Source organism: Tachypleus tridentatus, chromosome 1 (assembly GCF_004210375.1).
Source record: "Tachypleus tridentatus isolate NWPU-2018 chromosome 1, ASM421037v1, whole genome shotgun sequence".
Taxonomy (NCBI): domain Eukaryota; kingdom Metazoa; phylum Arthropoda; class Merostomata; order Xiphosura; family Limulidae; genus Tachypleus; species Tachypleus tridentatus.
Window position 1 is genome coordinate 139813173 of NC_134825.1, and position 26825 is coordinate 139839997.

Genomic DNA, 26825 nt, shown 5'->3' on the forward strand with positions numbered 1-26825 from the left:
TCGCCATGAAAAAGTCCTTTGTCCTGCGGGCATTGTGGACTGCAGCATTGTCCTGCTGAAAGATCCAGTCATTTTCACACAAGCGAGGACCTTCAGTCAGTAAGGATGCTCTCTCCAACATGCCAGTGTAGCCAGCTGCTGTTTGATGCCCCTGTATAACCTGAAGCTCCATTGTTCCATGGAAGGAAAAAGCACCTCAGATCATGATGGAACCTCCTCCACTGTGTCATGTAGAAAATGTCTCCAGTGGAATATTCTTATCGCGCCAGTAATGTTGGAAGCCATCTGGACCATCAAGGTTAAATTTTTTTTCATCAGAGAACAAAACCTTTTTCCACTTTTCTATGTCCCATGTTTGGTGCTTCTCAGCAAAGTTTAACTGAGCTATTTCGTAGTGTGGAAGGAGGTGTGGCCTTTGAAGACATTTGCAATTTTTAAAATCTTTCTCTCATAGATGCCATCTTATTGTTCTTGAGCTGCATTCTGCATCCGTAAGGGCCTTAATCTGGTTTGACGAAAGGCTGGAGTCCTGCTGGACAACCCGTCGAATCCTCCTGCTCAATGCCGGCGAGATATTCTTGGGCCAACCACTTGAAATTCTTGTTCCTTATCTCTCAGGATCTTTTACGAAATTTCCAACAGCAGTTTTACTATGCTCAATCTCACCAGCGATGGCACGTTGAGAGAGACCTTGCTTTTGCAGCTCGACAATTTTGCCACGTTCAAACTCTGTCAATGTTTTAGCCTTTGCCATGTTTTTACCCAGTACAATACAGGAGATGTCAGTGGGAGATGTTGACAACACTAATGCTTGAATACAAATGACTAAATTTTGTTACGTGTTTACCGATTAATGCTTTGTTTCAGTATGGTCTTAAATTTTTGACCAGCTAGTATTTAGGCTAATTTCATAGCATTCACATTTCCCCTATTAAATGTTAAAAAGTTTGTTTTTTTTATTTTCTTATTTTCATCTTTCAAAGCTCTACTCAAATAAGTGGTTGAGTCTAACAATGCGAAATGCATATTTTTTTTTTATGTTCATTGGCCTTAAGATTTTGGCCAGCAGTGTGTGTGTGTGTGTATATACTGTTTGAAGTTAATAGAAGTGAAGTGATTGTGGCAGTATGACAGTAAATAAAAACTTAAATCATGTTCACATGTTAAAAAACAAACTTGTGATTGTAAACATAAGTCACTTATACTGGCAAAACCTGTTGTATTAGGTGTTGAAGTAGACGTCTTAGTATTAGGTTGTATTAGGTGTTGAAGTAGAAGTCTTAGTATTAGGTTGTATTAGGTGTTGAAGTAGAAGTCTTAGTATTAGGTTGTATTAGGTATTGAACATTTTTAGTGTTCATGTGGACACTAAGCAAAAGTCTTAGTATTAGGTGTTGAAGTAGAAGTCTTAGTATTAGGTTGTATTAGGTGTTGAAGTAGAAGTCTTAGTACCCCTTATTCTATTCAAAAACTACTAATTATGTTAAATTGAACTTAAAATGTTGCATTGGGTTTTAATTTTCATTATTGGTACTTATATGCGTGGCATTGCCTTGTGGTTAGGATGTTCAACTTGCAACCTGCGGGCCACAAGTTTGAATCCCATCACCAAACATACTTGCTCTTTTAGTTGTGGAGATGCTTTAATGTACTGATCAGTCCCACTTTTTTTTGGGAAAATAGTAACCCCAAGGTAAAGAATGAGTGGTGTTCACTAGCTACCATCACTCCAGTATATTATTTCTAAATTAGAGACATTTTGACAAGTAACCCTTGTGTAGCTTTGTCCAAAATTCCAAAAATAAACTTATTACTTAGTAAGTTTAAGGTTTATAAGAACATTACTAACTTCAGGTGACAAACTTTCATAATAAACATCCAGAGTAATCTTATTATAGATACAACTTTGAAAAACAAAACATAAGTAATAAAGAAGAAAAATAAAAATGAAAAACAGTAGTCTGATCTATTATTAATTTAACTGCATTTGAGTTTAAAGTATTTTCAATAAAATTTAACAGTGAATATCTTATGTATTTAATATTAATGGAAGTTTTCTAAGGAATTGCTGGAGCAGCAGCAGGTTTATTTTATTCATTTAATTTTTATTATATTTCTTGTCCTAGATTGAACCTTAGGCCTCACACATTAGTCAAGTTCTGTACTTATTGAGCTAAAGGGCTAACACCTAGTGCTTGCTAATGTAGCAGTCTTTAACAACTCAAACTACTGTAGGTGATTTTACCTAAAGAATTGTAGAAATGTTTGAATGTATGTTCAAATATAACTTAGTCTAGTAGTAACAGTACTAGTTTCTTTAAATCTCCAGAAATAGAATGTGAACACACACTCAGCATATTGGGCATCACAATATACCTTTTACCCAAGAATGTTTTTGGTAAATTCTCTATACTACAGTTAATGATGAATAAAAAACTTTAATGAAAGTCTGCTTGTACTAAAAGCATTAACTGATAGTTTTTTTTAATACCCTTTATTATGTTTTTCAAATATATACTTCAGTTAAATAAAAACAATATGGAATTACATATGAATTTAATGGTAATCTTTTTCTGTTTCTTTCTGAGACCTTATATTGCATGAATACCATAGATCCATTTATGTTTATAGATAAATACTAGCAGAAAGCTATAGATGCATTAATTATTTACATTAGATTCTGTTCTGGACATTTTTTTAAACCTTACCTTCTATATTAAAATATTTGTTCAAGGTAAAATCAGAAAAACTTTAAATGTCCCTAATCCAAGACTAGTTTTGTACTATGTCACCAAAATACTTTGTGTTGATTGTAAAATTAAATTTGACCAAGGATTTATTCTATGTACAGTAGTGCTTAAAATACTTACTATTCTGAAAAACTTTAGTATTCTAAGAATAATGTATATGTTGCTATTTGTTGTAGTTCGAAGGACACAGCAACCATAATTAGTATAGAAGGTCGTAACTTTCCTGTGGATATTCATTACGTCTGTGAACCAGTTCCTAATTATGTTCAAGCATGTGTGGACACTGTTATTAAAATTCACAGATTTGAGCCAGGTGGGGGAATTTTGGTTTTTCTTACAGGGCAAGAAGAAGTGGAACATGTTGTGCGATTGCTAATGTAAGTGCACTTATCATTAAGATCTTTTATTTTTCTTGTTCATTTCTATATGCATGTAAATAAAATATTAATAGTTGTTTAGAAATTCGTCCATATGTATTGGCAACAATATCAAGAATTTTTCTCATTTTTAAAAAAACAAACAACGAAACTTTGAACTTCTGTCTAAATAATAGTGTTTAATAATTATGTATGATGAAATTATTAAAGTTTTTATGAACAATTTAAAACTTTTTGGAAGGTTGAGAGAGATGTACATTTAGTAGATCAGTATTAAAATTATTAAAATGTGTGATGCAATTTTTTATAAAATTTGTTTTGAGGTTTAGAATTGTCATGGTTATTCTGAGACATTAGTTAAAATGCATTAATATCTTAACTCAGAAATTTCAAAGTTTAGTGTCATGGAAAGTTCAGCACAAAATAACATAGAAATGTTTAATTGATTTCATATAAGGTGGTGTTTATATAACCATTATTAAGATATTAAAATATATTTTTTTGTTCCGAGTGAAAAAAAAAATTTATAACAGGATTTTTAGTGCAGATAAAACTTATGATGAGTGTTTTCAACTACAGTTATTATGTATTAAAGTTAATTATGGTTCTAGACAGAGACAGTGATTGTATTTGTATTGCTGATGAACTATGATTGTTTTCTCAAATGTCCTTAAAATTTCAGTAATTATGCCAGAACTTTAAAGAACCATTCAACAGAAAGAAAGCTTCTGATACTTCCACTGTATGCTGCTCTACCCACCACAGATCAGGTAGTATGTTTTCTAATGCAAATAAACTTTGATAAGCTGCAGTAGTTTTTCTTCTCAGGTTGATATTTTCAGTACAAAGTGGGCTAATTTAACCCACCTTAGAAGTGTGAAACTATACTATAACTAAAGTCACTACGTGTATCTTTACAGGATTTGGCAATATATGTTAATTAGGGTGAAAAATGTTTTTATATAACTGAGGATAAAAATATTTCTTTTTATCTTAGTTTTCATATTTACATAACTTTTATAACCTTCTACATGAATATTAAAAGCTGTTTTCAGTAAAAGTTTATATTTTGTTATTTTGTCTATGACTAATTGTAGCAAAATCGTCGACGTGCAATGAAATATTAAGATATATTCAATAAAATGAGTAATACTTTTTTCTTCTTTGAATACATCATTTATTACCAGATCTTCAAACTGCTTATCTTCACCACTTCAGCTGTTAACTTTTTTACATTTGTTTCTTTGAATTAAATTGTTTTGTTGCTGGACATTGTTGTGGAGAGGTTATTACCCTGTGAAAAATAATAAGACACAGTGTGAGAGCCAATGTCTATTACCCCTTCTGTCTGCACACAGATAAAGTTAATTAATCAATCCAGTTACACACAGTTTGAGCTTGGGATTTTAAGCTTATAAAGTTTTGAATTTTATTTTTGTTACCTAACATAAGAACTCACATTTTTCACATTTTTATTACTTTTTAAGACACATAACAATGAATAAAAAATACTCATAAGCATAAATAAATTTAACTTTTACTTTTGGTGTTGTGGTCTGTTTGCCCTTGGATATTGTGTTTTGTTAATCCTACCCTTTCCTCACTGTTGTCTAAATATAATTTGTATATATGTAAAGTATGAGTTTTAAAACACAAAACATGTATAAGGCACTAGAATAGAATGCCCCAAAACTACTATAATTTAGCTGTTTTTCTAACTAAGCTATAAGTATGTAAAAACAATTCTATTCCAGTGTTCTTTACATATGTTAAAGTGCTCTGGATAGCTGTGATCTTTAACTCCCAAATAAAATAAATGGTCTTCATATTCCTGTACATTATGATATACTCTTTCTATTGGTTATAAACATGCCTATTAAACAAGTAGATGCAGGAGTGAAATTCTGCTGGTACTCACCAGTACTGAGTACTGGAACTTATTTTTTAAGGCAATACCAATACTCTAGAACTAGGACCTATTTTTTAACACAGTAGTTTAGTACTGGGACTTGTTTGAGTTGCTTTGTTGCTTATTATGTTTACACGTAGGTATTTTATTTTTCAAGAACAGGTCCACTTTACCCAGCTGAGTTCCCTCCACCTTGTTTTTGAGACTCACAAGTAGACGAGGTCTTGACACTTTGCTTGGAACCTGGTTTAACAAATTTATTGTTATCTTACAAGAAACACATTTACAAGCTTAGGTTTAATGGCTCTTGTTGCATAGTTTGAAAACCAGAAAAATTGATAGTCATAGGACATTGTCTGCTTTTAACTCATTAATATTTGTAATTTTTGGTGCCTTATTTAATTAAATAAATATTATTTTGTGCACTAATATTAGTAGTATAAAAAAAAGTAGGGTAAATTGTATATGTAAAAACGGCTGGTTTGGGTTGAGAAAATTTTTATGTATAGAAGTGAACAACGTTTCGATCTACTTCGATCATCATCAGGTCCACAAAGAAAGAAAGAGATAACTGACCGATAGCTGACCACATGTTTGAAGGGGGTTGTGTAACTGAGTTTAGGAATCTAGAGGGTGTACTTAGATGTTTGATTATATTTATTAATATAGGTATAAAGGTGTTCTTTTGTATTGGTTTATTTTGGGCTTGAGTTGTTGTATACGTGAGACTTCTTTACTTTTGCGTTTGTTTGTTTTTGTATTTAGTATTTGGGTGTTTTCTATGGTTATGCTGTTTATATTTAATTTGCAATGTTCTAAAATGTGTGAAGGTGACTTTTTGTGTTCTTTGAATCTGGTTTCCATTCTTCTACTTGTTTCTCCAATATAGAAGTCGTGGCAGTTATCACATTGTATTTTATAAATAATGTTGGTGTGGTGTTTGTCAGTGTAGTTTTTTCACAGTATAGACCTTAGTTTTGTGCCAGTTAATACCAAATTTATTCAAAAACCAGGCACAAAATTATGTGCAACTCTCAGTATATAAGAGATGATGTACAAGTAAAAGCGTGCAATAGGGATGTAGAATTATTTTACCACAAGGAACAGGACAGTTTTCTTTTTATCAAAATAAAAAAAAGTTGAAAGAATGCTTTTTTTGTTATTAGTAATTATAAACCTTCTGGATATTTTGAACAATTCTCAATTTGGTGTAAACTAGAAAATACTATAGTAGATATATATATATAGTTAGCATTTCCATGGTTATGAAACTAACTATATGACAAACATCATATAAAAATCACATTTCGATTGTTAGTATGTATCAGGTCATCACATAAGTAATGTCTTTGTAACACTAAGATTTAAAAGGAGAAAAAAGAACTCAACTTTCATCATTTATGTATTTTTATCACTTTCAATAATAGTCTGCCGATATTTTGAAATATTTCAATACCACGCTTTTAAAAATCAGGTGGTTTTGAGACAAAAAAGGTATGAAGTCTGTTTTTTAACTCATCCATAGAAGTAAACTGTTTTTCATTTCATTCAGATGATGTTGCAAGCTTCTGAAAATATGGTAATCCAAAGGAGCCAGATCAGAAGAATAAAGGGGTTGGGGAAGTTTCTTCTAGCCAAGCTCTTCAATTTTTCTCGAAGTGATCCTAGCAGTGTGAGGATGTGCATTGTCATGATGGAAAACAACTCCTTTCTGATTCACCAAAGCTGGTCTCCTTTTTTTGAGTGCAGCATTCAGTCAATCCAGTTGCTGACAGTATCTCTCAGCAATAATTGTCTGGTTTGGTTGTGACAATTCAAAGTGTATTATACCACATTTATCCCACCAAACACTAAGCAAAATCTTCATAGGGTACAGGTTTGCTTCTTTCTGTGGTATAGCTGGTTTTCCTGCATTAACTTATTGTTGGTGGTGTTTAACATTTTGACAGAGTACCCATTTCTCATTTCCAGTTACTAGACTGTTCACAAAAAAAGCTTGAAGTTCATAAGAGTGAAGAGATGTGCAGATGTTACTTGTTTTTTCAAATTATCAGCTGACAACTCATATAATACCCATTTTCCCAACTTTGAAACTCTCCCAAGTTGTTGCAAATGTTGATAGACAGTGGAAGAAGATGAATTGACTTTCTGGGCTAATTCTTCAACAGTTACAGCACAATCCTTCTCAAGTGTTGCTAGAAGCAGGTCATTATCAAACTCAACAGTGTGCAAATACAAGCTGCATCTGTCAAACTGCAGTCACCAGTTCTAAACTTACTGAACCATCTTTGACACTTCCTCACATTCAGAATGTCATTGCCATACACCTCTTGAATGCTTGCATAGCTTTGGTAGCACTTTTCCTTTTTCTGAACTTTTAAAACATTATATACCTTATGTGCTCCTTTGACACCTCCAAGATAATTAGGGCTTCTAAAATAAATAAAACAGAAACTAGTAAAGAAATGAACAGGCTTACACTTAATACTATCAAGTTATCCCATATGACTTGTGTGACTTTGAGAATACTTCATTTAGCCAAGAAATATGCATTTAATCTTGTCCTATCCCAAAAAAACGACATTACATACAGGATGACCTAACTTATTATTGTGCTCCTCTGACTAATCTTTTTGGTTTTTACTGGTTGAGTTTTGATAATTCTTTGACTTTACATACTGTTTACTCTCTCTCTCTATCACACATGTATTTTATGTAAACATATATATATTCACTACCTTGTTAACCCCAACCATAGTAATTACTTTATCATAGCTTTGTGTTTAGCTCAACTGTTGATGATACCCAACATCAATCAAAATTATATAATTATAATATCTGTGTTTGCTTCTGGAAACCATAAAATAGAAGGTAATTTTTATTATAAACATGAAAAAAGATTACGAGTTGGACTCTTTTAAAAAAAAGAATCCAACTCACAATACTTCATAAACTTCTACAAGGAAACCAGTTTTATAATATTATTTCTAATACAATACTTCCCTCCTCTTACAATATTAACTGTTCTAATTCACTGCTGCTCTCTATATGCAAACATTTCCTTTACTCATTCAACAAGCCTTCCATTGCCTTCACTGGGACTGAATGATTCCAACATATTTCATGCAAACCTTCATGTGCCACTTCTCCACCAATAGGAGTGCGAGATACTCACGTGAAACATTACTCCCTCTATATGCCTTTACTAGACTGTTACTTCTCATTTGGCATTGCATGTGCTTAAACGTGTTCAGTTTTTGTTTAACATTTTTTTGTTTATCTTTAGTATACTCAAGGCATGGGCTTCCATTATTCCACTTATAGTTTCTATTAAGACTGTTTCTTAACTTCACTTTAATCTCAGTTTATTACATGTGCATTGTTATTAATACTTTCAGTTATTGGTTGATTCTGCTTTGTTATGAATCCCAAAATTTATGTTACCACTTTGAGGGTTACATCTGTGACTAGCACTATATCTCAAGCCTCAAGTGCAATAATCCCAGTGGGAATTTATCTGCTTTTATTTGCCAGGAGATTGAATGCCACATTGGTTAAATTTTGTCGCCATGCCTTGCCTTGCTTCTTCCCAAATGAGCTGAACCTGTTCAGGTTGATGAGGACTTGGATTGCCTGTTTCCACCTCCTGATTTTGCCGTGCCTTTCCGTTCCCCACCTGAGGAGTCAGTTAGGCCTGATATGATCTTTATTGGATTCCATTTCTCAAGTATTTGATGTTTAATTCCTCTTCCCTATTTCCTGTGAACCACGTACTTCCTTGTGACATAACCAATCTTCTCTTCATTTGATTTCCTCCCCTCTCCAGATAAACCTCACAGTTTATTGTTACATATGGATCAGTTTGCTCCTTGCATGTCATCTTGCAGGCTCTCCTTTTTTGAACCAACAGTTATTAAGTTCCATTTTACTTATTTGGGATACAGTCTTTGAATCTTCTTTAACTCTGACTCATGCCCAGTTTACTTGCCTTTGTCTTACTCTGAAAACTCTTTTATAATATCTCATCATCTAACTCCTCTCTGACACTCTCCACTGAAATCATGAGAAGCTTTTTGTGGACATCCTCTTCCTTCTGTCTTTCACTTTGGCTCATTTGTCATCTTTGGTTCTGGCTCTGCATATATGGTTTATCTGTGGTTGGGACCTTCTTGGTTGTCTTGCAACCATATCTTGCTTTTATTTTTCTATTTACCATCCCCTTATATTTAGAATTTTTGTATGGCCCTATTTCTGCAATGATACAATACCCGAGTTACATAAGTACAACATCAGTCAACTCTTTCCACCATTTTTGCCCATTTGCTTTAGTTGGAGCTCAGTATGAATTTGTTCCAATTTCTTCCATTTTCAGCTGTTACTGGTCTCTTGTCATTTTCGTAAATGACACACATCACTTAACCAGCAATAACAGTGACTGTCCAGTGGGTTCTGACCTGGTGTGAACTTGATTTGCCAATTTTCTTCATCACTGGCATTCCTTTATCATGGAGTAGCACTTTTGTAAGTTCTTACAGTTTTTTGGAAAGATTTATGATCCTGTATATTTTCCCCTTTCTTGTGTTTTACATACCCATTTCCTTTTCTTCTCTTCAGGATCTCATGAACAGCTAGCATCTATCAGATGGGGTTCAGAAATCTATTTGACATCCTTCCCCAGGTTTTTACCCCAGATTCTTTGTTGTTTCAAGAAAACTGGAGACTTTAGGTTTATTATAGATTTGTTCTGCCTCAGTCACTTTGTTCAACTGCCTCGTCTTGTCATGGAGTCGTTTCTCATTTTCTCTTGACTTATGGAGGACCAAGATGGAAGTCACCAATACATATCTCCACATTCCTATATCACTAAAGTCTTGTCCATATCTTTTTTTCCTACCATATCTTCTAGTAGCTGCTCAGGTTGGCTGGTTAATCAAATTGGAGAAATGCTTTTTCTGATCTACTCAATATCTCATCCACTTTGGTGTCCTTTTTGACACTAATCTCAGTCAGGCCCAATCATCTCCTCTACAACTTTGTTCCATGGAATTTTTAGTTCGCCACATTTTTTCTATCACATTTGGGATTGTGGTCTTCATTGACATCACTGGTCCTCCTTGGCCATGTGTATATGAAATCTCTTCAGTGGGTTATTCATGATCAACAGAACCTTTCTTTTGATCCTTTGTCTGCTCCCATTACCATCCCTCCTACCCTGATGCAGATTCTGCATTGATGGTTGGGTAAGGCCCATATGTTGATGGGTATCTAACTCACTTTCTTCTTGTCCAGATTTACATCTTTTCACAGATGCATCTCTAAAGGGCTTGCATGCATGGGTCAATCAGCAGAAGACATTATCTGTTGATGATTCATTCCAACAGTTGTATGGAGGTAGAACACGTCAGTCACTTAGGGGGCACCTGGTTGAGGTCTTTCTGTTTTGGTATGTTGGCTGGACTGAACTGGGCCCACATCCACACTTCTCATTGCATGTTACATTGTGGCTGTTTACATTCCCACAGCAGATAATCACAATTTACCCCTCTTTTGGTCCCTGGTATCTCGTTTTCAGCATCTGACTATTGATACCTTCAACCTAGATTGGTTCCACAAATTTCTTTATGTTTATCCTTCTATCCAATTACTTCATTAGGGGATCTCTCTTATCTATACCACTCTGTGTTGAATCCTTCTAATCACTCCTTATTGGCCCACTTAATCACATTATTCATGATTACAACAATTACAACTTTTTCCTGCAGTACCTCTTTCTTTGTCTCCCTCCCTTCTTCTTCAACCTCAGTCACTGGTTCTATATCTAGCCATTTATGTCCTTCATCTTCACATATGGCTTTTATTATTTTCTTTGTGAGATCAGATTTCTTCTGTTGAATAGCTTTTCCTTCAGTTCATTTTATACATTCTTCTTCAATGCAGATGTATCAGTGCAAATGGAAAGTGTTCAGCAGTTGATTTGTGGCTCAGGGTTTCACTGCTGACTGACCAATTGTGCCTCAAATGCTGGAGTTTCTCACGTGACTTTTTGACTGGGGTTTCTGTCTACTCACTATCTGGTTATTGGGCTACCTTATCCCATACCTTTTGTTTTCCCTGAAACTGTCAAGTTTTTCTTTCCTTGCACTTACCATGTTAATGCATTCTTTACAGATTCCTTGTCATCCCAGATAAACTGGATAATAATGTGGTCCTCTATTTCCTCACTATACCTATGTTTCAACTTTCCTGTTGACATCAGTTGTCTGATTTATTTGTCATTGACACTTCACATGCTCTTTAGCACCCTACCTATAGTATTCTTTATCTTTATTATTCCTATTAAAAAGTACCTCATTGAAATGTACCCCAAGTTCTTGTAGTTGCAATAGTTATAATATGCATCATGTAACAAAAACTTTAAAATGGAATTTTTATGTTCACATCACTTTATGTTGCTTTTCTTTTTGAAAATTACTCTTCTGTTACTTTTCAAAGTAAATGAAAAAGTTATTTTGTCCCATTTTTGTCATATTTCTAAGTTTGCACATCTTTCCAAAATAGGCACATTTCACCTTTTTGAAAATTCAGTTTACCCAAAATTTATCTAATCATTTATTTATTAGTATTGGGTTGAGGAATAATTCGTGAGCGTTTTTTCAAGTTAACAAAATATATTCATAAATGAAATGCTTTCGCAAAATATTTCATGTCATTTGGTAGATAATTTTTTGCTCTAATAGATGGTGTGTTTGATTTTCATATGTCTTTAATTTTTGCTCTCATTTTCAGCTCATTAAATGGAATGTCAAGTGGACAAAATCGAGCATTTTTGACACCATCTGCTTTTCGCATTTAATTTCTTGCAATTTCGTTTAAAACAACGCATACTATATACCTAGGTATTACATGAAATAAAGTATCGTAATAAATGTTTTGGGTGTAATGTGTTCATGCATTGAAGTATTGTATAGTCTTGCATGTAATGCTTGAATGAAATTATTTAAAAGTGCTCACGAATTATTCCTCAACCTAATATTTTTTTTGTACATAAACAATCTGAAATTACACTATGTAACAAAATTTTTACTTTTTCTTGTTCCTGGGCAGAAAGTGTTATTTCCCAATTGCTTATGCCTAAAGTAAGTGGAAAAGACTTATTTTTCCCTTCAAACTTTGCTTTGGTGACCTGGGTAATAAAATTTTCAAATTTATCCATTTTCCAGAACATTCCAGGTAGATTCAGTGCTGAGTAGCTGATAGAGATTTTTTTGAACTTAGCAAGAATTTTCAAAAATTTTCTAGAATGTTGTAGAGCTTATGAGAATTTTCTAGAACTTTTCATAGTAATATATATATATATACAGGGGCTCACCACCCACCACTTCAGTTTAGTTCTAGCTGCCAAAGTGAACACATTGATAAAATCAGATTGGTCTGAGATGACACCAAGAAGCTGCAAGCACTCTCTAGATGCATTCTGCTATGTATGTGGCTAATTTATCAAGACAAGAACGAAAAAGTACTGTGCGACAGCATCTGTTAAGATGTGTGAAGCTTACAAGGCATATTTTGGCATGCCTGTCAGGGATCAAGACAAACCCTGGGCATGTCATTTTACTTGCAAGCACTGAAAAAAACTCTAGAAGGACAATTTTTGTTTGCTTGAATAGTAAGATTTTATATTATACAGATTTTAGACCTTTTAAAACTTAAATATCTTTTGGTGCACCTCAAAGAGAAATACAGCAGTCTCAAGACCTTGTCAGAAGCCTTGAAGTATGATGAGTGTGGCTGGGAGGTTATTGTAGACTTCAAAATGGTGGCATTCCTGATGGGTGTCCAAGGAGGCTTTACTAAGTTTTTCTGTTATCTTTGCCTTTGGGAAAGTAGGGATATTGCAGTGCACTACAACAGAAAGCACTGGCCACAACAGATCAAGTTCTCTGTTGGGAGGCACAATGTCAAGTGTGAGCCACTAGTGGACCTTCAGAAGGTGTGTTTCCCACCATAACACGTAAAATTGGGTCTTATGAAACAATTTGTCACAGCTCTTGGTAATGAGTCTGCAGCCTTCAAGTACTTTCGAGACTTCTTACCTAAGCTGTCCGAGGCAAAGGTGAAAGCTGGTGTCTTCGTTGGACCACAAATAAAGAAGATCCTGGAGTGCACAGAATTACCCAAGAAACTCAGTAGGAAGGGAAAAACAAGCTTGGGGCAGCTTTGTTGCAGTGGTTCAGGGCTCCTTGGGCAATCACAAGACTGAAAATTATGTGGAACTGGTTGAGGTTCTGGTGAAGAACTATGGCAAAATGGACTGCAGGATGTCCCTGAAAGTCCATATCTTTGATGCTCATTTTGATAAATTCAAGGAGAACATGCGAGTGTACTCAGAGGAGCAAGGCGAGCACCTCCACCAAGATATACTGGACTCTGAGCGCTTCTACCAAGGAGTGTATAACAAAAACCTGATGGGAGACTATATTTGGAGGCTGATACGTGAAAATGATTTACGTTACAGTCCCAAATCTCGAAACATTAATCACTTCTATATATTTTTGTATAACTTTAGTATAAATACAGGTAAATCTTGATTCATATGTTGTTTTATTCAGACCTTATGTAAATGAAAATGTTCAAATTTGCCCATTTTTACATAGAAAATATGTTAATTTTTAAATTTCATTATCCAGATCACAAAAGCAAATGGGAATAATGGCCATTTTCTGTACTTTTACAACATAAGCAATTAAGAAATAACACATACTATCCAGGAACAAAATTTGTGTCACATAGTGTTATCTGTCAGGTATATACAGAAGCACTACTAATACATTGGGCCTGGCATGGCCTAGCTCGTTAAGTGCGCTTCGTAATCTGAGGGTCGCGGGTTCCTGCCTGAGTCGCACCAAACATGCTCGCCCTCCCAGCCGTGGGGGAGTTATAATGTGACGGTCAATCCCACTTTTCGTTGGTAAAAGAGTAGCCCAAGAGTTGGCGGTGGGTGGTGATGACTAGCTGCCTTCCCTCTAGTCTTACACTGCTTAATTAGGGACGGCTAGCACAGATAGCCCTCGAGTAGCTTTGTGCGAAATTCCAAAACAAACAAACAAACTAATACATTGTATGGTAAATTTTTTTTATAGTTAAGTGTTTCAGTATCTATTATTGGAGACACCTATTGAAGAATGAGAATATATTTCTTCAGCTTTAATTGTGTGCTTCCTTTGAGAATCTGCTATTCAAACAAAATATTGCACCATGTTAATGCTGTTTAAAAATAAATTAAAGAAGAATGTTTCAGTAACAGTAACAGTTTTATTTGTCAATGACAGATGATTTTAAAAGAGAGCATGTTTATTTTTTCAAATCATTTGTGTAACTTTTTTTCTTTTTTTTTCGTGTAAGTGAAGTCCTTAAATAATACAGCTGGTAATTGAATAATAACTTTTTTGTTTTCCAGATGAAAGTTTTTAAATCAGTTTCTAGATATGTAAGAAGAGTTATTGTTGCTACCAACATTGCTGAAGCATCTCTCACCATTGGTGGCATATCATATGGTAAGTTTTACATTAAGTGTAATACATTCCATAAAAATAAATTGAATCAATTTTTGTAGTTTCAAATCATTGAATGTGTTTAGTACAGACCTTCTGTGTTCATGTACAAGGACAGACATTTTATACCTCTCTTTAAATTTAGAGGGATAGCAAACAAAATTCAGGGATTGTAAAGTAAACCACATTACTTCAGCTGGCTTCAAACAGTTTCAAGTTTGTCCACTGGATCACTGTACTGCTTTACCTATCAACTGATAATTATATTGTAATCTACTGGACCACTGTACTATTGAAAGATGTAGTGTAATCTGATGGACAACTGTACTGCTTTACCTCTCTGTTGAAAGATGTAGTGTAATCTGATGGACCACTGTGGTGCTTTACCTGTGTATTGAAAGTTGTAGTATAATTTACTGAACCACTGTACTGCTTTATCTGTGTTTTGAAAGTTGTAGTGTAATTTACTGGACCACTGTACTGCTTTACCTGTGTATTGAAAGTTGTAGTGTAATTTACTGGACCATTGTACTGCTTTATCTGTGTATTGATAGTTGTGGTGTAATCTACTGGACAACTGTACTGCTTTATCTCTTTGTTAATAGCGGTAGTGTAATCTATTGGACCACTATACTCCGTAACTATCAGTAGAGAGAGAAAGCAGTAATTTACTGGGCCACTCTGTTGCTTTATGTGTTTTCTGAGAGTACATAATGATCAACTATACTGCTTTATATGACTTCACTTTTACTGTTACTTCGAGTTGAGGGATTTCTACTTAAGTATTCATTATATGAGTGTCATTGGTGGTAGTTGTAAGTTCACATAAAAATATAATTTTCAGTGACTTAGTTTCTGTAGGTACTTTTTAAGTTATCTGTGATTGATGGTATGTTTGCATTTTATTTAAACAGCAGTATCATTATGTTTTGATGAAATGTGAAGAAAACTGTATTAGATTATTACAAAATAAAAAATAAATAGAATAATCATATCCTTTAAAAAATAAAAAAACTAAGCAGACATTAATGACAGTTTAAGAACTGTAATAATTCTTATCTGTAGTCCAGAATTTTATAAGGCTCCATTTTTGAAATTTGTAATTTCAGTTGTTGATTGTGGGTTTGTAAAATTACGATGGTACAACTCCAACTCTTGTACCGACTGCTTGGTTGTTGTTCCTGTGTCACAAGCATCAGCTGACCAACGAGCAGGACGTGCTGGGAGAGTATGTTCAGGAAAAACTTACAGGTTATGTACAGGTATGTAATCTTGTTTCTTTTTTAATAATGACCATTGTCTTTGACACACAGTTATATATAATTAGACTATAGTTGAAAAGTTTGGAAGCAGATGCATTTTAATCACTTAAGTAATAGAATGCCATGAACAGGAAATGCTGTTTTGATTATTGTAATGTTTATACGAAAATAATTAGATTCTGATTACACCTTTGTGCATCCAATTATATTAGGTTTTTTTGTTTTTTTAATATTATAATTTTTAAAAAATTTCTTCTCCAGTTTATCACTTCCCAACTTTTGAATAGTAATGCATTATCTAGTGAAACCTTACTAATGTGAAGCCAGTAAGAAATGTAATTGTATTGGATTTACACGTTAGTTTTGAGGTTACAATATTCACTGAAAGAATGAATGTTGAGAGTTTGTTATTTGGTTAATATTGCAAGAGAGTGTTCTTGATTATCCATGCATTAGACTAACAATGTTTTATGTTTTTCCATTTTAATGACATCAAACTGTAAGATGATTAAACTTGTAATGATTACTCTGTGCTTTTTGTATGTTTTATATACATTATTCTGTGCTGATGTTATATAGCTATTTCATATATATTATGTTGATGTTACATGTCTATTTTATATACGTTATAGTATATTGGTGTTACATGTCTATTTTATATACGTTATAGTATATTGGTGTTACATGTCTATTTTATACACGTTGTATATTGGTGTTACATGTCTATTTTATACACGTTATAGTATGTTGTGTTATATAGCTATTTTTTTTATACATTATTGCATGTTGGTGTTATATAGCTATTTTATATACATTATTGTTTGTTGGTGTTATATAGCAATTTTATATGTTACTGTTTGTTGGTGTTATATAGCTATTTTATATACATTATTGTTTGTTGGTGTTATATAGCAATTTTATATGTTACTGTTTGTTGGTGTTCTATAGCTGTTTTATATACATTATTGTTTGTTGGTGTTCTATAGCTATCTTATATACGTTATAGTCTGTTGGTATTATATAACTATTTTATATACATTATTGTTAATATGTAGATTAATTTTTACATTCATTGTTGCTGCATCTATTTAAATGGCCATGCCCCTGTGGCTCAATATTAAATCTGAAGAGTTGTAATGTTAAAACTGGGTTTTCATAACTGTGGTGTGCACACTACAGGTTGTCATCCATTGTGTAGCTTTGTGTTTAACATCAAAGAAAGAAACAATATTATCTTATAAATTTTACTATGTACGAATCAGTTACAGAAATGATTTTTGCAGTTTTTTGCATGTACTTGTTTTGATGTGGATAACTATTACAGTGAATTACATGCTTGCTGTAAATGTTTTAATGTGTAGGTTGTTGAAACATGTATACCACTACATGTTGTTAACATTCCTGCTTGAGTTCTGTTTTTAAAAAAATTGCATGATATTATCGAGTACACTTTCACAAGTTATTCACTAGGAACAGAAGAAGCTATGAAAATTGGATACTCTAAATGCTAGTGCCACTGGTGGTATGATGCTTTCAATACCTATTTTCTACTAGGAGATTTTGTCTCTGTGGTGTTGTAAAAATTACAGGAAACTGAAAAAAATTTTAAGCATGAATGTTTGTTGAATGATGTATAAAAGTTTTTTTGGATATTTGTAATATAAATCTGTGGACAACACTCTCTGATTTGGAAGGACCTGGAATGATGCAACAGTATTCATGTTGAGGGCAGTGCCTTTTCTGAAGATGGAAAGACCTGAAAGTTGTGAAGCAGAAACATTTCCCAGTCTTATCAATTTAAAGCAGATCTTAGAACAAGGATCAGTATGCTTTCTTCATTTTTTAATTTTCCTCAGCCAGCATAGTATCTTACAGTCACCAGCGAAAATAGTTTATTCAAAAGTTTCTACTACAAAATATCTCTCCACTTGAAACAAAGGAACTCTTAAATATAAAGTTTGATACAGAATATTTAACAAATGATTGTGTTATAAAGTGCACACTTTTTAAATGTCACTCTATAGGATTCTGTTGGATACGTTTTTTTTTTACATTTCATATTTGAATTATAGTATGGCCTTGATATGTTTATATTGTGAACTGTACGTTTTTTAAAATACTTCCATGTGTTGGTTTTTCTTGTATCAACTGTCAAGGGAGAACCTGATTTAGGACCTCTTGCTCTCAAACTCTTGAGCTGCCATATTGGGCCAATTTTCAATGGTTTTATTTTAACATCAGCCATGTAATTAGTGCTTTGAGCCTCATTGTAGACAGCCTCTCTCACCTGGACTGTGTTCTACCCAATGAATGATCTCTCTTGGAAACTCCATTGATGCCTTGCCAGCCCTCTGATTTCCAAACTTTCTCTCTCCTCATCACATGTTTCTCATCCCTCCATCCTAGCCATTGATGCATTCAGTCAGGACTGATCATATTCTTTTCATCATTCCTACCCACTTCTTCATTTTTTACATCAAGTCTTGGCCTTCATTTGATACACTTCTTGTTGTGTTCTCTTGGTGGTACCCCTATAGCTGGCTCAAACTTAGTTTCTTCATCTGTATCACCTGACAACCCAACCTGCTCTTCTCCCACCAACTACATTCTCTCTTGTTTGATTCACTCTTATATGTTCCTGTTTCCTTATGGGATATCAGGATTCCACCTTAATATTTGGGATTTGCCCAGTCCATTACCCATTGAAACAGACTTTCCAATCTCATAGCTTTCTTTTCTTCCCATTCTTGTCCTTTTACCTTTTTCATCTACCAAAGTAGCATTTCTTATGACATTGGTCCTTCCATTGCCACCTTCCTCCTGACCATTCAGTTGTCAGCTTTTCTTCTTTTTACTTGGCTGTTCAGTAATGGATCTACTGCCTCTACCATTGTTGGTTATTGGGCACCTTCATCTAAAACAATTACGCCTTTCTTAACACTACAAAGTTATCTTCTTTGCTAGTTTTTTTTTTATCTTTTCCCAGTTATTTTGAAAGTAACTATCTTATACTGAGACTTTATATAGTTACTGTCTTATACTGCAGGGTCTTTCTTTACCCTGCTTTTACCCTTTTGACCTGTTCTTTCTGGATACATTAACTGCCTCAATGTCCGGTACTTCCAGATTGGGTCAAGTAATGAGTCAAAGGCCATGTTATCACAATTGTTTACTTGCATTAAAAGTTTATTGAACAATTATCTTATGAATTTATGTCAGTAAATTAGGAATCAAACAGTAGATTATAATTCAAAAATTAATATTATATATGAGTTAATTTCTAAATTTAAAAGTAAATATTAAAAACACACCTAAATATATATTTTAGTGAGTCATTGTATGTTTAATGCAGCACTGTTTAACATTAGACATTTGTAATGTCAAAATACTAAGTCTACAGTTTTGTACAAATTAGGAATTCAAATTACCAATATTGACAAGCTAAAACATAAAGCAAGAGCCTCAGATTCTCTTCTTTTAATTTTTGAAAACCGTACTTTATACACATTTACTTCAATTTATGATGTGAATAACCAATCGACAGCTTAGAATGTGCCTCTGGTGATTTTCTCAGGCATTTAAAACTGTGAAAAGGCTACTAATTTCTTTCAAACCAGGATTTAAGGAAGGTAGGTTGTAGATGAACTCGTATATTATACTGAGCCCATTGCGAAAGGCTTAATGTTGTATTCCATTCCCTCCATTTGAACCCATTGTTTCATGTTCTCTGTTTAATTAGTCCCTTCAGGCATATTTCCTTTTTCTTATACCCTGGAGATTGTATCAGTTAGATATATTACCAGTTAGACTTGTCATTTATTCCAGTTAGCTTGTTACTCTTTGTCCCCTTTTCAATGCATGTTATTCCAAGCTACTTCTTATCAGATTTGCCACTTCACCTTTTTCCATGCTGCTAATCTCAGTTGGCATTTGGAGGAAATTGTTAATCACCTAATCTCTTCATCTTGTTGTGGTTTCTGCATCCTTGAGGTATCACCTACCACCTCTGTCTATACTTCAGGCTTTGGTGTGGCTATGATACTAGTTATTCTTTATTAGTACTTTCTTTTCTTGTAGGTGCCCTTGTTTTGACTTTTGTTTCTTAGATCCCACTCTGGGGTGAGTGATGCCTGACATGGTATTCTTTTTTACAAATCTGCATTGCAAGCTTTGTTGATTCACAAGCTTGATTTAAGACTCCAAGTGCTCACCTTTGAGATGGGGTGTTTCACAAGATTGCTTTTAGGTCAAGATATTTTGCTTCATAAACATGTCTGAACTGGAATGCAACAATCATGGATGGTATTGGTGAAGCGGAAGGGGATAACTGCCTATGCCTGCCATGTCTAAATTGAATAAATTGGTATGGTCTGCTTCTCAAAATAAGGTTTCATGATTTCCCTTGCATGGATTCAGGTGTATCAATCCCTCTGTATTCTCAAATGCTCTTCCTTCTTCCTTGTTCCAGGGAAGTATGGGAGTCCTTTCCACTTACCAGTTTCAGGTTGCTGAGGTAGTTGACCCTGTAGGCATGCTGTTGTGTGGGTCCCACACAGATGGCTATAACCATTCAATTCAGAATAAGGTAGTGACATTCTGCCAGTGGTTTTGGATATCAAATGAACCAACTGACATAAGTCTTCTTTCCATGATTCTTTCTCTGTGTTATGGGTCATGGAGGGTGTAAATGGGTTATTTTTCTCTCTGTCTTTAACATTCCTTTATTTTCTCTTGTGACATTGAAATTATTGACTTTTGGACATTTTAAAGCAAAATCATGGTCACAGGAGTTGATTGCATGCAGTGGACTTCCCTCAGATACTGGATGTCACATTCCTGAATCCTTGGCTCAGTGCCACTTCTGTATCATGCCCTAGAGTTGGTCATTTCCTCACATTCATGATTTTATGGCTTAAGGTGAAGAAAGTATGATTCTCATGCTTTCTTCTTGCAGATGTTAGTCAAAAGTCCCGAGGTTGACATACCAAGCATGGTCTGCTAGACCATAGCCATACTACACCATGGGATTCAACCTCTTTTTTTTCCACTTTCTGTCTGTGGTGTTGTTTTATTTATTGATCTGATTGGGACCACTTTACTAACTTATCATCATCCACCAAGATGTGCTCCCTTCCTTTTCTGCCATGAGAGGAGGGAAGTACTGTATCAGAAGCTATAATTTTCCTAAACTGGAAATGTATTTCTGATAGGTGCTTCCCTCCCCTCACACTTCTCACCCTCCTCCCACAATCTTCCATTACTTATGTTTTCTGCTTTGAAGTGATGATTTGGTTGTGTCACATAAAGGGAATTATCTGATGGTTGGGCTGTCCTATTGATGGAGAGATGAGGCATGTTGATTTGCATGAGAGTCATGTTGGAGTCTGATTCCAATAGATGGGGTGTGGAAGGCTTGAGGCATGCATCATTAAAAAAAACAACAACAAAAACATATCAAATGGGAAGAGCTGGTCTTATGGGTGGAAGGTGGTACCAAGCCACTTGAAAAGTTGCCAGTTGAAAAGTACTCATGCCATCTGTCTTGGCTCCATATATTTCACACTGTTCAGATGGGGTGATTTGCAAGACCACATCCAATACTTTTATGGTGTTTATGTATCTGTTTACTGTACAGTCCAGACCATACCTATTCCATGAACACAGATGGAAAAATCCAGTACCAGAAGGTGCTCTACCTCTTTTTATAGTTCTCACTTGCAAGCTTTAGAAAATAGGGATATGTTATCACAAGCTGTATTGGCTTCAGTAAAAGACCTTTCTGACTGAAACAAGCAATGAGGATCTGGGCACTTTCTCTAGGCCTTCTCCATTGTGGATTTCTTTCCTTTTCTCTTTAAGCAGAGCATGAAAAACCTTAGTCAAGGATGGTGGACCATGGAGAATCCTCACCGATGGGGAACTAACTAACCGGATTTAGAGCAAGGGATGGAGTGGTGACATTGTCAGTAGAGACCAGGTTCAGTCCTCATATAACTATAATTAATAACATATTACATGTGCTTTCTGTCTGTTCAGTAGAGTTGAGGTAAAATGCATTAACAAACTATTCCCTCCTTCTACAGTCATGTATGTTTAGTAGAGGTGAGCATACACTAATTGGTGGGGTACTTTTGCTCCATAATCATGTCATTTCACTGTGGGCTTGTTATAATTACACACAAGTTCTTCTACATTCACACACATTAAGTATTTGCACTATAAGTTTTGATACAGCATGTGTATCTTCACAAAATTTGGTAGACATTTAGTAAAGAATACAAGTATTTTGCATGCAAAAAATCAGATTTTTTTAAAGAAATATTTTTACTAAAGATTTGTTTGTGAAAATAGTCTTTTTTGTTACTAGTCTGAGTGCAAAGTGATTTCATGTTATGATTAAAAACCTATTCTTTGTTCCAAAAATCTCATATTATTTGCATAATCACTAAAACCTCCTAAATATGTTTCAAACATTTGTTTTTAGTAAGACTATACTTTATGTTATTTTCTATGCTTTAATTATGTGGGGTCTGACACTTAACCAACCTTGTAACCATCATACAGAATTAGGAAATAAATATAAATTGTGCTAGAATGACTACATATTATAAAATGAAAATAAAAATGTTTAGTCTATGTCTCATGATGCTATATATTAATATATATATATTTATTAATTTTTATTATATTGACTTATTTACCTTAAAATACAAAACAATAAACCAAGAAGTAGGACAAACAATTGGCTCTTTTCAGTACTGCCTTTGTACTCATTTGCTGCTGGATATAGGTTAACTAAGCCTTTTAAAATTTTGCACATGGAGGATATCAAACAAAATTTTTTCAGGTTTTATATATACAGTTTAATAACCAAAAGAACCATAAATAACTGTGTTGATACCATAGAATCTCACTATAATTTCTTAAGCATAGTAACTAAATTGTATTTAGATTTTAAAAAAATATTATATACTATAATAAGAATATTTCAAGGACTGTTTTAAACAATTGAAATACTTGAATGGGGCAATCATGTTTGATTCGGTTCATAAGCCATATCTCAGCAAAATAAAAAGATACAATGCTCTTATTTTATATTCTAATTTTAAACAGTGCTACATTTAACATACCACGTGATTCACTAGATGTGTTCCTTTAATATTTACTTTTAGATTAAGAAATTAACTCTTATATAATATTAAAGTTTGAATTATAGTCTACAATTTGATTCAAAACTTATTGACAGTAAATTCATCAATAAAATTTTGAATGCAAGTCAACAAATGTGATGACATGGTCTTTGACCCATGACCCTGAGCGAAGGGGTTAATGGTGTGCATAGTTGTGTATTGGAAATATATTTTCTGGTAAGGAAAATGTTAATATGATTGTGACTTGAAGCAAGTCATAATATAAGGTGATATTTACTTTGAAGATTGAAATATTTTTTCTCCATCGTACATGTTGCGCTTGAATCATTTCTAGACTCTTTGAAATTCATATCTGTAGTTTCTGCCACTATCTGGTTTTTACTCTACAGATTGTTGTTAAATCAGCAGTGTAGCTTAAAATGAATAGTTAATAAATCTGACATCAAATACATAATGTCATGTTAAATAGCACTACGTAAAAGGTTGTAGCACACATACTTTGATTCTTTCCACCTGTACACAATGTTAAATGGGTTTTGTATATTTTCTTAAAGGTTATCATGATGGACATCAGCTTGAGGAAATAGCTTTAAAATGTACATCACAAACTGATTAATTATTTAAAATTTTGTCTTTGCTGTAGTACAATGCATTGTTGTGTATGAGATTGTACTTAGGTGTGACAGTATGAGATACTATATTTTACTGTCTATCACTGTTGTAATAACTAAATACTACAAGTATGTAGTCTCACAAACTTATTTTTATCTGCATGTCATTTCAAATGCATAAAAAATGATTAAATACTGTTCATTTTCTTTTTAAAATAAGTTACTAAATTTGGAAAAATAAGACTACTATAGTGTTATTAGAGTCATAAAGTGTTGTACATATTTGTGTCTTTTCTCTCCAACAATCAGAAGAAGATTACCTAAAACTACCAGCACAAACCTGTCCTGTGATTCAGCGTAGCAGCCTTGCATCTGTTATATTACAACTCAAAGCTCTTGGAATAGAAAATATTCTAAGATTTAATTTCCCTGCTGTAAGTTATTTTATTAATTTATGTATATAGGGTATAGATTTTGATTTTTTCAGCAACAATAATTTAAAATGTTATATGTTTTCCTCACATCATTTTTCAAGCTTGCTTAGTGAATTGAGCATTGCTGTATCACATCTTATTGACTTTCATTCCAAGAATAGGTTCTAAAAATCATTTTTACATCAGTTTGTTGTCCAGTAATGTCATACAGTTTTGTTTTTTCTTGCTCAGTTCATCAAATTTACATCACATGATCTTTCTTTGGGTTTTTCTCTATCTATGACTCTTGTCGTGATATACGAAATAATATTAGTTTCTCACTTTAAATATATTTTTTGAACATTTATCTTCATTTTACATTTTATGTGTAGTTTTTGTCTTATTTATTTTCCTAAGCATTATTTCCAGTTTTAACAATTGGCTAATTCTTCTCCATATCTTAAACATATTTTTACTGAGATACATCAAATGTCTTTTGAAAGAGATAATATAGTATGAATGGTGAAATTTTCTAAAAATATAATGAATTGAAACCAGTATCAACCCAGGAATGTTACAAATTGTCACAATAAGCTTTAATTGTTGTATCGAGGTACAGCTATGGATTATGGTGCTGATTTCAAATACAATCTGATACTACAGACATATTTCTTGCACTTTAAGTTGTTGGTGCACTACACTATTGACAATCAGTATTTTAATATGCTGCCTTCTCTCTGGTCAGTAGTGTGAAGTTAGGGGTAGTGGCAGATGCCCATAGTAGCTTTGCCATAAATAAAAAAAAAGTACAAATTTAAGTTTTTTTTCTGCAACTGACTTTTAGACTACTTCTTATCATGATATTATTTTATTTCTAGTTTCATTTATGTTGTAAAAAATAAATAAACTTTGTGATCTAAAATGTGTTTAATTTCAAAGTATAAGTTTAAGAGAGAAGTTCAGTTCAACCTACACTTTGATCACTGTGTACTGTTGGGTTATAAAGCACATTTATACCAACAATGTTTTGTTCTTTTATACTGACTGAAACTATTATATAATAATTAGAATATGTACTGTTATAGCCATGATAAAACAAAAGCCACTTTTATAAAATAAGCTCATTCATCTCTGTTACTTCATTGTGTCAAAGTATGGTCAGCAGAATGTTGAATTGTTTTCAAGTCGATGTTTTAGATGTGTGGGAATCATCATACACAACTGTAAACAGAATATGGAAAGTATGTCAAATCAATGACTTGGTTGGACAACATCATCCACACTTGTTAACATAATGTGGAACTACTTTTGAAGCAATAATTTGTTTGTTCAGACATCTACAGTAGATAAACCATCATCCACAACACAATTAGATGATCAAAGCCAGATGTCAATTCTGGCTCATGGACCTATAGACTATAGGCTGTGGGATTAAATCAGATGTTCACATTTACAATCAAATGCTGTGTCAGTGCATAAATATTTAAGAACAAACTTTTGTAGTGGAGAGCATCCAGTAAACCAACAACATGTGGAACAGTCTTCTTACCTATGAGATGCACTTTCTTTGTAGCCAGATAACAGACATTTACTCATTTGGAGAAAATCTGGAACTGGACCTACACCATTTTTTATGGGATTATGATTGTTATGGCAATGTATGGTGTGAATAGGAATAAGTATTGGTGGCTATACTGTGATTTGTACTGAGCAAATAGTAACAAGAAAAATTGTAAAATGAACTTGAAAACAAATATTAAAGTAGATGGTTAATGTAGTGAAGGAAATCTTGGATCACAGTTATTCAAGTACAGAGAAGTCAGTCTGTGTATAATAATTTTTATAAATTTAACCTTTTATTTTAATTTTAATAATGACAATACTATACTACTATGAGAAGCATAATAAAACTCAATGTTTGTGTAGAAAATTTGAAGGTTATTATATTTGTGTTAAAATGTGCTAAAACTTTTAAGTTTATTATTTTAGTATACTGTATGTTTCAAAACTTTATTTACAGTGACTTTTTAATCATAAAGTGAAACATAGATTCCTATTTAAATATGTTAAGTGTAAAAAGTAGAGAGTTAAAAATAGCAAATTTATTATTAGTATTAACCCTCTTACAGTGGGTTCATATATATTGTAACCATCATGTAGCTATACTTTAACTCTGGATGTACTTAATGTAACTTTACAAAATTTTGGCAAGCTTTCAATGAACATTATAAGTCTATTGCAGACAAAATCAGAATTTTTGATTATTTACTTTTGCTGAAAAAAATTTTCTATACTTATGTGGAATCGGAGTTCAAGTGTAAAGTGACTTTGATGTTAATATTAAAAATACTTTTATTCATTTTAAAATTTTAAAATTTCATTTGCACAATCTCTAAAAATTCCAAAATGAATATCATTTTTCACTCCAAAAAAACTTTTTAAGGTTTATATGTTATAATCTGTATCATAACTTTATACAGGATCAGTAAAATTGACTAACTTCACTAATCAGATAGGAAATTAATAAATAACTCTAAATTATGCTTTTTTCTTCATACAGTGATTACAAACTGAGTATATCCTTACTTGGTTAAAGCTCTTAACATCATACATCTATTCATACGTAGTTTTGTTTTATTGCCTTTTGAACAGTGTCTAGCTAATAATTCCACTACACAGAATTATGTAATGCATGAGTTGCTTACAAGCATACCTTGTGAAGACTTTTTATTATCTTATCTTATTTAACCCAGTAAGTTCTTATTATTTACATTTTAGTCACTACTGTAATGATAAATGTG

At 33.3% G+C, this 26825-nt stretch overlaps 1 protein-coding gene across 16 annotated transcripts in view; it reads left to right on the top strand.

The window, feature by feature from the left end:
- Positions 1-26825, top strand: part of LOC143225538 (putative ATP-dependent RNA helicase DHX35) — a 111345-nt gene that overhangs the window by 47783 nt on the left and 36737 nt on the right. For 11 of the 16 annotated variants that reach the window (XR_013013933.1, XM_076455185.1, XM_076455169.1 and 8 more), the window contains 6 exons: positions 2927-3127; positions 3810-3897; positions 6589-6708; positions 14494-14590; positions 15697-15849; positions 23921-24045. Coding sequence is in view for 15 of the 16 variants with exons in the window: in XM_076455185.1 (XP_076311300.1) it covers positions 2927-3127; positions 3810-3897; positions 6589-6708; positions 14494-14590; positions 15697-15849; positions 23921-24045 (784 nt within the window). In the remaining variant the exon portion in view is untranslated. The remainder of the gene's footprint in view (positions 1-2926; positions 3128-3809; positions 3898-6588; positions 6709-14493; positions 14591-15696; positions 15850-23920; positions 24046-26825) is intronic. The other 5 variants (XM_076455231.1, XM_076455249.1, XM_076455259.1 and 2 more) reach the window with 1 other exon arrangement.